Genomic DNA, 15276 nt, shown 5'->3' with positions numbered 1-15276 from the left:
GGAGGTGTGGGAGAGAGATGAGGCTCATCCCCACCTCTGAGGAGAGGCAGGATCGGAGGGGGAGGATTGGACCAAACCGCTGGAGCCACGGGATTGAAGCGGCCACGTTCCTGCAGGACAAACCACGCTGCTCCCCCAGCCTTTCTAGCAGGGCTTGAGCTTTGACAAGAAGGACTCCTGAGGCGGCAGCAAGAGTAGACAAGTCTGGAAAAGTTCCAGGAGAAGTGGGAATTGCAGTTCATCTGCAGTAACTGCCCTCAGGGGCAATTAGAAATAACCCCTCGTGCCTCTTCAGTCAGCCCGCGGTGATACCGGCACGAGGAGAAGGCAAGATCCAGCCGTGCCAGGAGCCAGGATTTTGGAGAAACAGGCAGATCAGAGCTCAGCCAGAGGCTGTCCCAGCACCTGCCAACAGCCCAGGGTTTGTTCCTGCAATGCTGCCCTCAGTGGGATGTTAAAACTCCCCCGAGGATACACTTTACACTCAATTAACACCAACTAAAACCTGCCTGCTGGGTCTTTACCAAATAGGAAGCAGCCTGAAAAAAAGGGTGGGAGGTGCAGGAGGAGCTTCCCAGCCCAGCATTTCTCAGGTGTAACAATCCTGGAGAGGGGCTGGAAGAGTGTCAGAACAGGCATGGAACACATGGATCAGCTGGAGCACCTGGCACAGGCGTCATTCCAACCTCCTGAGAAACCAGATCCTGGTAAGTAGCACAATTTGCAGGTTTAATTCTAAGGTGGGTCATAGAATCGTGGAATGGTTTGGGCTGGAAGGGACCTTACAGACCGTCCAGTGCCACCCCCTGCCATGGGCAGGGACACCTCCCACCAGCCCAGGCTGCTCCAAGCCCCGTCCAACCTGGCCTTGGACACTTCCAGGGATCCAGGGGCAGCCACAGCTTCTCTGGGCAACCTGTGCCAGGGCCTGCCCACCCTCACAGCCAAGAATTCCTTCCCAGTATCCCATCTGGCAGTGGGAAGCCATTCTCCCTTATCCTGTCCCTCCAGGCCCTTAGAAATATTCTCTTTCCATCTTTCCTGTCGACCCCTTAGGCCCTGCAAGGCCACAACTGGGTCACCCCAGAGCTTCTCCTCTCCAGGCTGAACAATCCCAGTTCTCCCAGCCTTTTCCCACAGCAGAGCTGCTCCATCCTCTGATCCTCTTGGTTCCTCCTCTGGACTGGCTCCCTGAACCCAGAGCCAGCTCTGTCACCCATCCCTGCCCTCGGCCCCAGCACTAACCTGACAGGGCAGGATTAGCATCCCACATCCCAGGCTTTTCCCATTTCCATAGCCCAGTATTTCTGCCGTGCCTGATTTCCTGCACCCCTGTGTGAGAGCAATGTGCATCTCCCCTTGTTTCTTGATCCAAGAAAAGGAGTCTGAGCAATTCTTCGGTTCCTTTTAAACCCCCCTCCCTCCTCATTTGGTTTCAAGATGAAACTGGGTCAAGCTCAGCCCTGCTGCATCCCCAGCCCAGCGTTCCAGGAAGCAGCTGTGCTGGATGGACACTGTCAGCAGCCCCCACACTGGGTGATGATGGCAGGGCTCCAGCCCTCTTGATTTCACTTTATTTTACTTTGCAGTGCGTTCAGTTTTACATCATTCTCCGCTTCCAACGCCTCCCCTCCCCTCCCAGGCAGCAGAGCTGGGACACAACACTCCACCCCAGGGGTTGGAAACGATTCCCTTTACAGATTTGTGTTCAATTAGTGCACAGTTCGTCAAATCAGACAGAGAAAAATTGAGTCCTTGAATATCTCTGACAAAAAAAAAACTTCACCAAAACACTTTTGCCACTCGCACTGGCAACCCCTCAGAACGTGAACTCACCAGAACTGTTACCAACAAGCACAGCACGTTGCTAAATCACATTTAAAAGCCTAAAGCCCTTCCTGTTCTCTTCAGTGTCCCGGATCCAAGCACGTGACAGAGCCAAACACTGCACATGGCGTGTCCCCCCCGTGCCTCAGAGCTGTGACACCTCACGCTGTGGAGCCACACTGGGGCCTCCAGAGGAGACTGAGAAAGCAGCAAGTCCTCAGTACAAAGCACAGGAGCTCAGGAAGCCACGGCCCCAGAGAGCTGGGAGAGACCGGGCAAGGTTCTACTCTAACTGCTCACATCAAGGGAAAACCCAAAATAAAACCAGCGTCCATTTAAAAAAGGCAGAATTCATACAAAATTAAAAGTATTCCAACATTTGTACAGGGGAGTTTTGCTATCTTTACTAAATGGCACCGGATTTCAAGTGGTCACGTGACAGAGAAATCAGTAGCATTTCCGAGTTTGCTTTGTTTCTAGAAGCAGTTTCTATCATCTTGGTATTTGCTGCTAAAAGGTAGAAGTGAACTGAGTACCGAGGAAACCTTTCATCTACACATCTTTCTCATTTGGTTTGCTTCAGTTAAGTAGAAAAAGATTTTTCCATACTCAAGTTATCTACAGATTATGTCTCTATATATATATATGTATAAAAAAAAAAAAGAGGTGTGGGTATTTACAGGTCACAGGTACACACAGCCCTGCCATGGATTGTCCCCCTCACCCCGGTGCCCCTGTGTCCCACCTGCTGGAAGGGCTCCTCAGTGGATCAGCGTGGGACAACCCTCTCGGGCTGGGCTCAAGTCGTTCCACTCATGATCTCCCCGCTGCACTTCCAGTGGCGCGCGATGGAATTTCAATAACTTAGAAGTTGTTGTATCAAAACGATTCCGAGAACCGAGAACTCCCTCGTCCGTCCCCGCCCCCGCCCCCCCCGGCATTGGTTTTTGCTAACTGATTACACAAGTCAAACTAAATCACATCAGGAACTGCAAACACGCCTCTCTGGGCTTAGTCAAAAACAATCTCCATGGCCAGGTTCTGCATGGACATATCCTTGGATTTCCTCATCTTCTCGATGGCCCTGTGGAGGTCCTGCTGCTGCACGGGCCGGATTTCATCCTCGTCGTGGCTTCGAGAGAGAGGGAGAAACGGCAAGGTGAGGGTTCAGGTGCTGTGGAACAGCTAACCCAGCAGTGAGCAGCAGTCACTGGGAACAGGAGCTCTGAGATGGATCCAGCATCACGCTGGAATCATGGAATCATTCAGGCTGGAAAAGATCTGCCAGCCCATGGAGTGCCCCCTGTGCCCGATGCCCACCTTGTCCCCAGCCCAGAGCACTGAGTGCCACAACCTGGCCTGCCTTGGACACCTCCAGGGGTGGGGACTCCACCACCAACCTGGGCAGCCCCTGCCAAGGCCTGACCACCCTTTCCAGCAAGAAATTCCTCCTGATGTCCACCCTGACCCTCTCCTGGCACAGCTGGAGGCCGTTTCTTTTCCTCTTGTCCCTTGTTCCCTGGGAGCAGAGCCCGACCCCCCCCAGGCTCCCCCCTCCTGTCAGGGAGTTGCAGAGCCAGAAGGTCCCCCCTGAGCCTCCTTTTCTCCAGGCTGAGCCCCCCCAGCTCCCTCAGCCCCTCCTGCTGCTCCAGCCCCTTCTCAGCTCCGTTCCCTTCCATGGACACGGCCCCTGTGCACACAGGGACTCCCTGTAGGTGCGGGGGATCCCAGAGGGACGTTGCAGCACCGCGTCACCAGCACCAAACCCCGGCACAAACTGCAGCACCACGACGTGCTGGCTCCTGCCATCTCCAGCCTGGCACCCTGGCACACCCCCCACCTCATTTCCAGAGTCAAAATCAACAATGGCAACTTGGATTCTGAAAGCTGTGGGGGTTTAGGAAAGGCAAACCAGACCCTCCCACGCTGCGAGGGGGTCGAACCGCCTCGAAATTCCCGACCAAGGCCGGGCAAGGGGAGCTGAGCCCTGCGGGGGCCGGGAGAGGCGCGGCACGTACGTGTCCTCCTCGCAGGCGCTGTTGACGTACTCCCGCACGCAGAGCAGCGCCGCGTCCCGGCACATCTCCTTCAGGTCGCTGCCCGAGAACCCGTCGGTCTCCTTGGCGATCTGCAGCAGGTCCACGTGCCTGTCCACCTGCCGGAAACCACAAGGGCAGAGCATGGAGACTCCGGAATCCCTGACAGTCGAGTCACCTCCAAGGATTTTTCGCCTGCCCCCGCATCATCTTCGCCATCTGATGTTGGTGAGAGGTGAATCACCAACTCAGGCTCGGAACCCTCCAAAGGGTTTATTTCACCAAAGGGAACTGATGCTTCAGCTCATCAAACTCTGGAGCTGATTAAGGAAAATCCACCAAAACCCACCCAAAAGCCAACCATCCCGACGCTAACCAAGCTCCTGCGTGACAAAAAGCGGATCCCAGGAGCAGTGACCCGTTCTCCCAGATGCCCACAGAGGTTCCTCAGCAACTCTTGTCGTCTGGACACCTGCTCCTACTTTTTGCAACCCCAAAACAGGGATTTAGAGGCAAAATAACGTGTCTGACTCCATGCACTGGACCAGACTGAACTATTCCCAGTCAAGACTCCACATTTATTCCATCTTTTTACAGCCCCTTCCGGTCCATCAGTGTTTCCTTTTCCTTTGCAGCATCAACTTCAAGACAAATAGTGCTGCTGACTCAATTTGGGAGGAACTACTGATAACATGGATCCCGTATCCTGCCCACAGACACTTCCAGGTGTGCTCACACCGAGCCCTTGGAGGGCAGATGGGACACAAACACCACACAACGGTAGTAACAACATCTGCAGCGGTTTTCCTCTAAAGGAAAGAGGAACTGTGGAGCAAAAGCAGCACTGCCAAAAAAAGTCACTCCTCCTTTCTTGACTTGAGCCAAGAAAGAGTTAAAGGAAGATCTCCCTGCTTCATGAGGTCTTGAAATGTCCTCATGGGATCCAGCATCTTTAGGGAGATAAATATAAATTATCTAGTTATAGAAGGAGTAAATGGAGGCAGAGAAATGAGGTGACTCTGCTCAGAGATGGTGATTCACCCCCAAATCCGAGGCTGCAGCCCTGCTGAGGCTCGTGCTTACAGGGCAGGCAACTCTTAGTGCTTCAGTGTGAGGCCACACCTAAATCCACAAAAGATTCCCAAGTTATCAGCAGGAATACCTCAGCAGATAATCTCTCCCTCCCTCCGAGGCAGGCAACTGTAAAACGTGTTTTCTGCAAGGCCAGTGATGTCACCAGCAAAGGACACAGGAACAGGGGTCTACTTACATTTTCATTTTTCAAAATGAGCTTCAGGATGGCTTCTCTTTGCTTCAGAGCCTGCAGCAGAAGAGACCAAAGTTACCAGGGGACAAAAATGAACACATGTTACACCGAGCCCCGTGGTGGGGCTTTTGGTCCCAGTTCAGCCACACAGGCTGGTCCCTCACCCAGGAGATGTGAGGGAACCTGTCTGAGAGCAAATTTAGTTCTACAGGTGATGCTTGGGGCATTTGAAGCAACACAAATCACACCCTGTGATGAGGTTACAGTGAGGAACAGTTGAGCCCTGAGCAGATCTTTACCAGCAAGGTAAGACACAGGCAGCAAAATCCGGGGTTTGTGTCTCCCAAACTTCACCTACATCGTCAAAAAAGGGGAAAAAAAAAAACCCACAGATACTCTGGCAGCTGAACAGTTGCTGCTCTGTCCCAAAAAAGTATTTCTTCCATTTCCCTCTGCCTTGCAAGTAACTGTAAATATCCCAAGGCTCTGTTACCTGCACATAATTCCTCCTTCTAACGGGGGTCTTGATAGAAAGACAAGAGGAAGTACTAAAATCCACATCCTTACTGATTCAAGGACCACTTGGAGATGAGGAAGGGCTATGGGACAGGTCTGGAAGCTCAGCAGTCACTGGGTTATAAATGCCTTGTTTCCAAGAGGATCCTCCCACACAGAGGGAAAGCCAGTTCAAACAACGTGGGCCTGGGAGCACAGGTACTCTCTTGCACAACCTGTAAGAGCTTTACTCCTCCAAGTTTTGTCTCTTCGAGTTCCAGCAAAAAATGAAGAGTTATTTCTGTAGCCAGAAGGGAATTGTGACAGGGACTGAGCTCCCAATAACACCAACACCTCGGTGACAAAGCCAAGTGTTCAAAGGAGACTACAATACCTGGAAAGGTGTGGCAACAGCAACACTGGTAGCAAGGGCAACCTTGTGACAGCTGGCTAATTGATAAAGAGCTTAATTACTGCCTCTTGGTCATAAAACCTCCCTGAGGAACATCCCCTTAAAAAGGCGGGTTATGGACGTGCTCCTAACACACAAAAAGCAGATCAGAGGAATGCTGTATTCCCTGGGAAAAAAAAAACCCAGGGATGAGCATTTCCTGGCTCTGGCAGGACTCACGGGCTGGTTGATGTGGAAGCGCGTGGGCATCCTCCTCATGATGGCCAAGTCCAGGTCCCGGGGGCGGTTGGTGGCTCCCATCACGATCACCTGGGAATTTCCAGCAGGACAACAACACCAGTCAGCCTGAAAGCAGCTTTTGGGAAGCACGGGTGGACTGGGAGTTTCAAAAACCAAAGAGGTGACTCCTCCCCACTTTATCAAGAACATCGACATCTGCAGAAGTTACATAAGGTGTTTCCTGGCAGCGATTTCAGCAACAGGCGGCTGAGGAGGGAACTGGTGCCACAAAAGCCACCTTTGGGGGGGGGGGGGGGGGGGAGATTTTTCCATCACTCTGAACTTTATGAGCCCACTTTGAAAGTTCAAGCTCCAAGAGGGAACTTAAAAACTTCTGCTTATCACCCCTTGGCGACGTGACTCTTAGTTCCTGGTGCTCTGGGGGGGAATCTGAAAGGAGATGTTTCGGTGAGGTGTTCAAAACACGGGGTATTTTTGTGCTGAAAAAAGAATCCCGGCATGGTTTGGGTCGGGAGGGACCCTTCTGGCCAGGCTGGGGGGCTGCAGGGCAGCTGCAGCAGGGTTGGTGGCACAGAGTCACCCTGCCACCTAGAGCCACCCTGCCACCTACAGGCACTGGGATCACTGCCTTTCCAGCCCCCAAATTGTCTCACTGCAGGGAAGGAACACTTTGACTTGCTCCAAGAAATTGTCAAGTGTATTGGGAAAAAAAAAAACAAACTACACTGTGATTGAAAGATGATGTTGGTTTGTAGTGAAGGGTTCATGCCATTTTATTAATGGTAAGCAAATACTCTGCTTTAAGCTCCTCAGTGTGCGTGTATATATATATATATATATATATATTTGCTGCCTTCTATTCATTTTTGGGGAAATGAACTTAAAAACATCTTTAGCACAAGCTTGAGAGAGGAGGAAAAGCAGATTTTACAAACTAATGGATGTCAGTGCATCGGCCATTTACACGAACACAGATTAAAAAGGCTGAAAATTTTAAACTGGGAGAATAAACATCCTGTTTAAAGGTTTTTAAAACATTGTTCCAGCTGACAGTTCAGAACAACACCATGCCAGGCTTTTTTGCTACATTCAAATACTTCAGAATCCCACAATCCCAAAATGGTTTGGGTTGGAAGGGACCTGAAAGCTCCTGTCATTCCACCTCCTGCCCATGGCAGGGACACCTTCCCCTCGCCCAGGCTCATTACAGAAATATTTATTTCATTAATGGTTTTTGTTGGTTTGTTTTTACAGCACCAGCAACTTTTGTGTTTGCTTTCCACTTCAAAATACAACACTTATTGGAGATCATGGAGGGGACGGGAGCACACGGGAATAGCGGGATGGAAACACAATTTGGCTTTTGGTGACACTCACTTCTCCACCCTTTCAGATTAACTCCAGAGTCTAGTTCTTGTCCAATCCCTGGAGGTTCCCTATCCCTGGAAGTGTTCCAGGCCAGGTTGGACAGGGCTTGGAGCAACCTGATCTAGTGGGAGGTGTCCCTGCCCACGGCAGGGAAGAGGACGGGATGATCTTTAAATCCCTTCCAACCCAAACCATCCCACGATTCCATGACAAACCAACCAACCTGCACCCGGGATGAACACTGGGATGAATGCCCAGAGTTTTCAATAGCTTTTCCTGAAATCAAAGATTCCTTTTCCCGAAATCAAAGATTCCCTTCACCTGAAGAAAACATCGTCCCCACAACGTTTTTCAGAACAGTTTAAAAATTCCCAGTGTTGGCAGCTCAGACTGCACACCTGCATTGCTGACAGTGCTGGAAATAACACCTCCAAGAAAACCCAAAGAAGTCCAAACATGGGACTCCTCAGGGAGAAAAATGAGCTGTTAATATCTCACTTCGTTGCCATGAAGTGCTGGTCATCACTGCCAGGTAACAGAACTATCTGGCAATTCCTGCCATCCTTCCAAAGGGGCTCTCCATGCACAATAGCCCAGAGGAAGGAAATCCCATCCCTTTTCCCCCATCCTGTCCTTACCTGGCAGTTATAATCGGTGTCCAGCCCATCCCACAGGCTCATGAACTGAGCTTTCATCATGGCAGTGGCTTCGTGGTCAGTGCTCGACCGGTTCCGTAGGAAGGAATCTGTGTGGAGGGAGAAAAGCACTTCACTCCCAATCCAGCTGGAGTCCTCCTGGGCTATTCCCTTACCTTGGAAATGCACGTTTAATAACCACTGTCACCAAACCAAAAGCACTGCTTAGGATGAAGAGCAGCAGAGTGGAACGCCCCCCATCTTTTCCGTGGCCTTGCACAGGTGTGTGCCCATCGCACGAGCTTACCCCAAAATCCTGTGCTCCAAACTTTCACCTTCCTGAATTCGTGGAAAGCAGCCTCCCCTCCTCCTTCTTCAGCCTTATTCAACTACTGTTCCAGAGCTCTCCTAAACCCACATTTTATTTTCCCTCATGGCAGAAGCACTGAAGTGTTTTTGGTGATGGGTTTCCTTGTGAACCAAAAATAAGCAGCGACTTGTTCTAACTGTAAATTCCTCCACTCCCACGAGGAAGGAACACGTTATTTTTCCTAATTTGCCATCGTTACTTCAAATTTATTACTGAAACTTTTCTTCAATCCTATTTCTATTACTGAGCCTGCAGTTTTTCATGTCACTCAGCTTGCAGGTACTTCCATAAAAAGAGAGAATTTTTTTTTTTTTTTTACCTATTTCATCAATGAAGATGATGGATGGCTGGAGCTTTACAGCCAGGGAGAAGACAGCAGCAGCCAGTTTTTGGGACTCTCCATACCACTTGTCTGTCAGCGTGGAAGGCTGGAGGTTGATAAATCTGCAGCCTGCTTCCTTGGCTGTAGCTTTGGCAATCAGGGTTTTGCCACAGCCAGGGGGGCCATAGAGAAGGACTCCTGCAAAATTCAGGGGGTTAATGGCAGGCCCGAGAGCGTCCAGGCTTGGGTTTCATCCACCTCTTCAAAGGGGAAGAAAAGCAAGGTAAGAAAACACTGCTCCCATCAAAGCAAAGTCAGAGATGTTTAAAATAACCCTCATGAAATCACAGCTCACGATACCTAAAGGCAGGCATGGGGAGACATTTGGAAAAAGGGCTGGTTTATTGTCCCTGCCCATGGCTGTGGTTGGAATGAGAGGATCTTTAAGGTCCCTTCCAGCCAGAAGCACTCCATGATTCCACCCTGTGGATTCTATTCCTGGGCCTATAAAAGGTTCCATAAAACTGAGCCCCACATTTATTTCCTGTCAGCATCTGACAGGCCCTGTTCAGAGCCAGTTTCTGCCCTGCTAATAAAACTTAGCACGGAGGGCTGAGAAAAGGGAAAAAAAAACACCGAACAACCGAGCCCACTGACATTTTAAACAAATTACCCCCAATTAAACATGACATCTCATATTATTTTTAAAGCTGTCACAGTGAAAGAACTCACAGGGGTGTTTTTCTAGCACAGCTGTAAAGGAATTACAGAATTACAATTTAAAGAGACAAAACTCAGCCCAAAAAAAAGCCTGAAACATGGAGAATTAAGGTGGTTTTTTCCCTGTTTATGTGACTGAAGATCACAAACATGATTTCCCTCTGCAGCACTGACTTCCTAACAACACACAGCACAAGCCACTAATAAAACTGGGCAGCTGCCCTAGATGGAAAGTCTGCTTTAAAAAAGATAAATTAAAAAAAAAAAAAAATCATTTTTTTTCCCTTCAGCTTATTAGATCATGGCAATTCAAGTAATTTTCCAGACAGCTTCAATCTGTGACTTGAGACAGAAAGTTTAGCCTGGAAAAACTAAACCAGCTACACAAGTGCTGCTTTTTCCACCCCTTGGGGCACAGGACTGAGAGGGTCTCACAGATCCAGGCAAGGAATGAACAGGTTCAGAAGACAATATTCCAGGGATCATTCCTCTCCTACCTTTTGGAGGCTGCAAGAGCCTGGAGTTCCCGAACAAATATTTCTTCTTGATAGGCAAAATGACAGTGTCTTTCAGATCTGTAATGACATCATCCAAGCCTGCAATATCACTCCAGGTGACCTAGGAGGGGGGAAAAAAACAAAAAAATATTAAGGGATGATCAGCATAGTTCCTGACCAAAGGAAAAATATCCTAAATTCCCCAAGGAAAAATGCAAAAGCTTCAAAATAAGAGACAAGGGCTTAAAAACCTCTGCTCTCAACGATGCAACTGTAGCTTTATATCACTGGGAATGTTTTCTGTGTGTCCCCACAGATGTGACAACTAATGAAATCCAGAGTCAAAGCCAAGATATTCCGTGCCTGAAGAGCAGGAGGAGCAGGGAAAACTTACATGCATGCTGAGTGGGTCCACGAGATGTGCAGCGATGCTCATTTCATATTCTGTCAGCTTGACGTTTTTCACTCCAATCTGCTTCATCAGCTTTTCAGCCTGGGGGTGGAGAAATCAAACACCGGGAGAATCAGAGTTGGAATGTTCCCCTCAAAAATTGGCTTTTTAAAAAATCTTCCGTGTGGAGTTTGGAAAGAAAAACCTTCTGTGTGTCCCTAAGTCACACCCTAAAAGAGGTTCAGTCTTGTTTCAAGCAGAGAGTTCTGCTGTTTCCTAAAGATTTGTTGTCACCTGAGTGAAAACAAGTCAGATGCCTCAGTTCCCACCCAAGCAGTGTCACCTCAGCCCTCCCTGCCCAAATCCACGACTCAGCCACCATGACCCAAAAAAACCAACCCCAGTGAACATTAAAACAAAGAGTTTGGCCTCCCAAAACCTCCACGGTGCTGCACCAAGGGGAGATGAATCCATTTTTAAGGGAATAAAAGCTACTTCCCAGAAGCCAGTCACTTTTTTAATGTGCACTCAGGGGGTTTTCCCCAGTTTAAAAGGAAAAGTCCTGAGGTGTGTCAGCACTTGCACAGCTCAGTTTCTCTTTCTGCTCGAACTGGCACTAAGTCCAGCATGCTTTGGGGATGTTGCAGCTTCTTATGGAACAGCTGGCACAGGCACAGATGGGGAAAAGCTGATTTTTGAACTCAAAAGTTCATTAGAAAAGGCAAACCAGCCTGAGGTTGCTCAAAAACTGCTGTTTGAATCTGTGACATTTATGTCAGCCAGAAAACGAACCAAACAGCTGCCACAATTCCAAAGGAAACGTTTCCCTTTCAGTTCTGAACTGCCCAATAAAGCTTTTCCCAGAGCAGGAATTGTTTCAATTTTCACTTCTGTTTTTTTTCCCTCCCCTTTCCAGGAAGGAAATTTGACTGCTCCTGCAGGTCTCTGCCATTAAGTCGCCCCGAAAGCAGCAGAGAATTAAGTTCTCTCTGCTCAAGGTTTCCAAAAGCAACCAAGAGACTGATGAGGGTGTGATTTAAGGCAACTGCTGCTCAGCAAAAGGTGCCAGGAGCAGGAGCAGCACCGGGACCACGGACGTGCCAAAAACCAGAAGCGACATCAGCCCCCAGTTTTGAGCAGTTCTGCAGGGTTTTTTCTACCCCTTCAAGGCAAAAATTGTGATTTTGGGATTTTCTGAAGAGAGCCCAGCAGCCTAAATCCTGAGATTTACTAAGAAACAATCCCAGGTGGGTTTTTTTTATTCCGCCCGTCCTGTCGTCGTTCGCGGCCAGTCCGGTTTTCCCTCCCGGCATCCCGACGTTCCAGGGAAACGCCGAAGAACGGAGCGCTACCTGCTTCTGAGCCTCTACTTTCTGCTTCCTGGTGGGGTCGATGGCATCCACCATCCACTTGATGGTGAAATAGGTGACGGCCCCGAAGATGGTCAGGCGGAAGATCAGCCCCACCACCTCGTTCCGGCTCAGGGGCCGCGAGAAGGCCTCGGCGTGGACCATCCTGCTCCCAGCTCTGGAGAGGGGAGGGGGAAAAAAAAACAACCACAGGGAAGGGGTAGAAGGAAAGAAAAAACAACAACAAAAAAATCAAAGGTGAGAAAATGTCTGCCTTGTGTTTAAAGACTGGGTTGTAACAGCTGGGTGCCAGGGGCTTTGGAGTTGGACGGGGCTTGGAGCAACCTGGGCTAGTGGAAGGTGTCCCTGCCCACGGCAGGAAATGATCCTTAATTTCCCTTCCAACCCCAACTATCCTGGGATTCTGTGTGCACATTCCCATTAAGAGTGTCATTTTGGGACCGTTCTTGACCCAAGGATGCTGAATCCTGGAGACAGAGAACTCCATTATTTAACCGGAGAGGCCTCTTCCCTACAGGGAAAGTCACCCCAAGTGCGATGGATGACTCGGATTTGATTAAAATGAGGTTAAGAGCTGGAGGCTGCACCTGGCAGGATATATGTGGAGTTATTAATATCCCTGGAAACCTGGAAATGCTGGATGTGGCACACAGCTATCCAGGGAAAACTCTGCCTGCTGTAGGAGCCAAGCCCAGGCAGCACAGCGCCTTCAGTGCAGGGGACGTGCTGCACAGGGGGAAGGACTTCTAAAACACTGGAAAATGGCTGGGAAAAGCGGGGTCCACCTCCTCCTCAACTGGTGGGGGGGGTTCCTCTTGACAATCCCCAGTCACTCCTTGTGCACTGCCTCGTTTTCCTGCCCTAAGGACAAAGCCAGTGGCAATTCCTCTGGCAACTCCTGACGCTCCCTGGCCGCTCTCCAGAGGGAACTGGCAACCAGGGCAAAGCTGGAGCACCCACAGCCAAGATATCCCTGGATCCCTGTCCCTGTCTTATGCTGACCCCAAGGCTCTGCATAACCACTGACTCTGGAATCTGGAATTCCATTGGGATTGGGCTCAGGAGAAGCACCACTTGATAGACATCAGCCCCAGGCTCCTGTATCCCAGCGGGATCACTGGAATCACTGGGTTTGGGTTTTTTTAAAGCTCCCCTCCCTGTCCAGGCAGTTAAAAATCCAGCCTGTCGCTGTGCCCACCTGCCTGGGAACCAAATTAAATTTGCCTGCTTTGGGATTTAAGCAAGTCATGCCGGGCTGGAGGGCTCTGCGTGCCCTCCTCAGCCTGATCCATTAAAATGAAAGGGCTCTGTGTCAGTGAACGAGGAAAAACCCTTCCCAAAAACCCACGGAAGGAACAACCTCCTCCTTATGCAACCCGTGCCCTGAGCAGCAAGCGTGAGGAAGAGCTGTAACAGGAGATAACCCGGGGCACGGCCTCGCTGAGCAGAGCCCTGATAACAAACGGAAGGCAAATCCAGCAGGACCCGAGCGTTCATTTCCTCAGCGGGCAGGACGGTTCGCTGGGGCGCCAAAGGGAAACCGAAAGCACAGCGGTCGTGCCGCTCCCGGGGAATGCTGAGGCACTGCCGGGAACCCCCCCTGGCTGTGCCGGGCCCGGCGATGTCACCCCCATGCCGTGGATCCCCCCCCGGGCCCGTCACCCCCCCCGCGGGGGCGCCGTGAGGGCCGGCCCGGCCCGGCCCGCCCGTGACCTTCCCCCGCCCCGCGGCCGCGCCCCCGGCCCGCACTCACCGTGGGCCCCGCGGGTCACTCGCGCTGCGGGACACGGGGCGGGCCCGGCGGGGGAGGAGGAGGAGGAGGAGGAGAAGGAGAAAGGGAAGGAGGAGAAGGAGGAGGAGAAGGAGCAGAAGGAGCCGCCGGCGGCACCGAGGGCCCGGCAGCGGCCGCGGCGCGTCCCGCGCTTCCTCGGGCCGGCCGGCGCTCGCCGCCCCTACACGAACGTTCCGCCCGCCGCCGCCTGCGCGAACGTTCCGCCCCAGGGACGATCGGGAGCTCCAGCCTGGAGAGGGATCGGGATGGGACGGATCGGCCGGAACGAGCGTCAGCGGAAGGGAAGGATTCACCGCGCCTTCACCGACGCGCACCGCGGGCACGGCGGCCCCACTTCAGCCGTAATGAGAGCAGGGACTTCAGTCTCTCTGCTGATGTGTGAAACGCGTCTAAAATAATAACGTATATATGACATAACATATATATAACAGATGCTCAACATAGAGATATATGTGTATATATAGTATATCTTTTATATATCACTTATTTTATATATACATATATATACATAAGTGTAAATAAATATCTTTTTATATGTTATATAGAAAGAAACGTAGATATATTTTTACATATTATATAGAAAGTTATCTTTTATATATATAACAAATCATAGATAAGCAATGTGTATATATTACTATATATTGTGTATATGTATATATATGTATATATATACTGTTTATTATATACTATATTACTATTACTATGTTATATATTATACATTATATATTAGTATATATTACATACACATAAATACTATATATGTATAATATATAGAGATAACATGTTATAAATACAGCATGTATATTATATATATGATAGATATATATGACATATATGAATAATTTTATATATACACAGTAACAGAAAAACATCCAGGAAAAGGTTAAAATAACAGGATCTCTGTAATTCCTGTAATTAACCCGAAGTTTTGGCAATTCCCCTTCAGCCCTTCTGCTCTTGTGTCCGTGTTTTGCAGGGAACAAGGGACAGGATGAGAGGAAACGGCCTCGGGCTGCGCCAGGGCAGGGTCAGGTTGGACAGCAGGAGGAATTTCTTCCTGGAAAGGCTGCTCAGGCATTGGAAGGAGCCTTAAAGCCCATCCCGTTCCACCTTCCACTAGCCCAGGTCGCTCCAACCTGTCCTGGAACACTTCCAGGGCCGGGGCAGCCACAGTTTGACCGATTTTGGGTTTGGAGCCGTTGGGTTTTCCAGTGAAACGTGTGGCTGAGCTGGTTGGACTCCACGAGACTGTAGCAGGAAAACTCCTGGGAGCAGGTAAGCTGGAGGCCCCGGGATGCAGCCACTGGGAAGGGGACAGCCTGGAATTCGAGGGGATCTGGGCAGAGCTGAGCACAACGAGGGGATGTTCGTGCCTGTGGGAGCACAGAGTGCCCCAGAGCAGGAGCTATTTCAGGCCAGTGCTGGCACAGGAATCAATGGGCACCGACCAGTCCCAAATATATTTAGCCTGAAAAGCAGCAGAAGGTTCTGGGAACAGCTTCCCGGTGGGAATAATGGTGGCAGAAGATCTTAA

At 50.2% G+C, this 15276-nt stretch overlaps 1 protein-coding gene across 2 annotated transcripts; it reads right to left on the bottom strand.

Moving 5' to 3' along the window:
- Positions 1 to 1537: 1537 nt before the first annotated feature.
- ATAD1 (ATPase family AAA domain containing 1) lies at positions 1538 to 13904 on the bottom strand. 2 transcript variants are annotated; one of them, XM_050305678.1, is made up of 10 exons: positions 13704 to 13904; positions 11933 to 12107; positions 10584 to 10682; positions 10190 to 10310; positions 8970 to 9170; positions 8284 to 8390; positions 6257 to 6346; positions 5134 to 5184; positions 3876 to 3982; positions 1538 to 2959 (listed from the first exon to the last, which is right to left on the bottom strand). In XM_050305678.1, the coding sequence occupies exons 2-10, from the start codon at positions 12092 to 12094 to the stop codon at positions 2839 to 2841; spliced, it is 1059 nt and encodes a 352-aa protein (XP_050161635.1). In that variant the 5' UTR covers positions 12095 to 12107; positions 13704 to 13904; the 3' UTR covers positions 1538 to 2838. The 2 variants fall into 2 exon arrangements, with proteins under 2 accessions (XP_050161635.1, XP_050161634.1); XM_050305677.1 differs by having other exon boundaries at positions 3846 to 3982; positions 13704 to 13899.
- Between the last annotated feature and the right edge of the window lie 1372 nt (positions 13905 to 15276).

This window comes from Myiozetetes cayanensis, unplaced genomic scaffold (genome assembly GCF_022539395.1).
Source record: "Myiozetetes cayanensis isolate MyiCay16 unplaced genomic scaffold, myiCay2020 scf10, whole genome shotgun sequence".
NCBI classification, from domain to species: Eukaryota; Metazoa; Chordata; class Aves; order Passeriformes; family Tyrannidae; genus Myiozetetes; species Myiozetetes cayanensis.
This window is presented reverse-complemented; position numbering and strand designations above follow the sequence as displayed.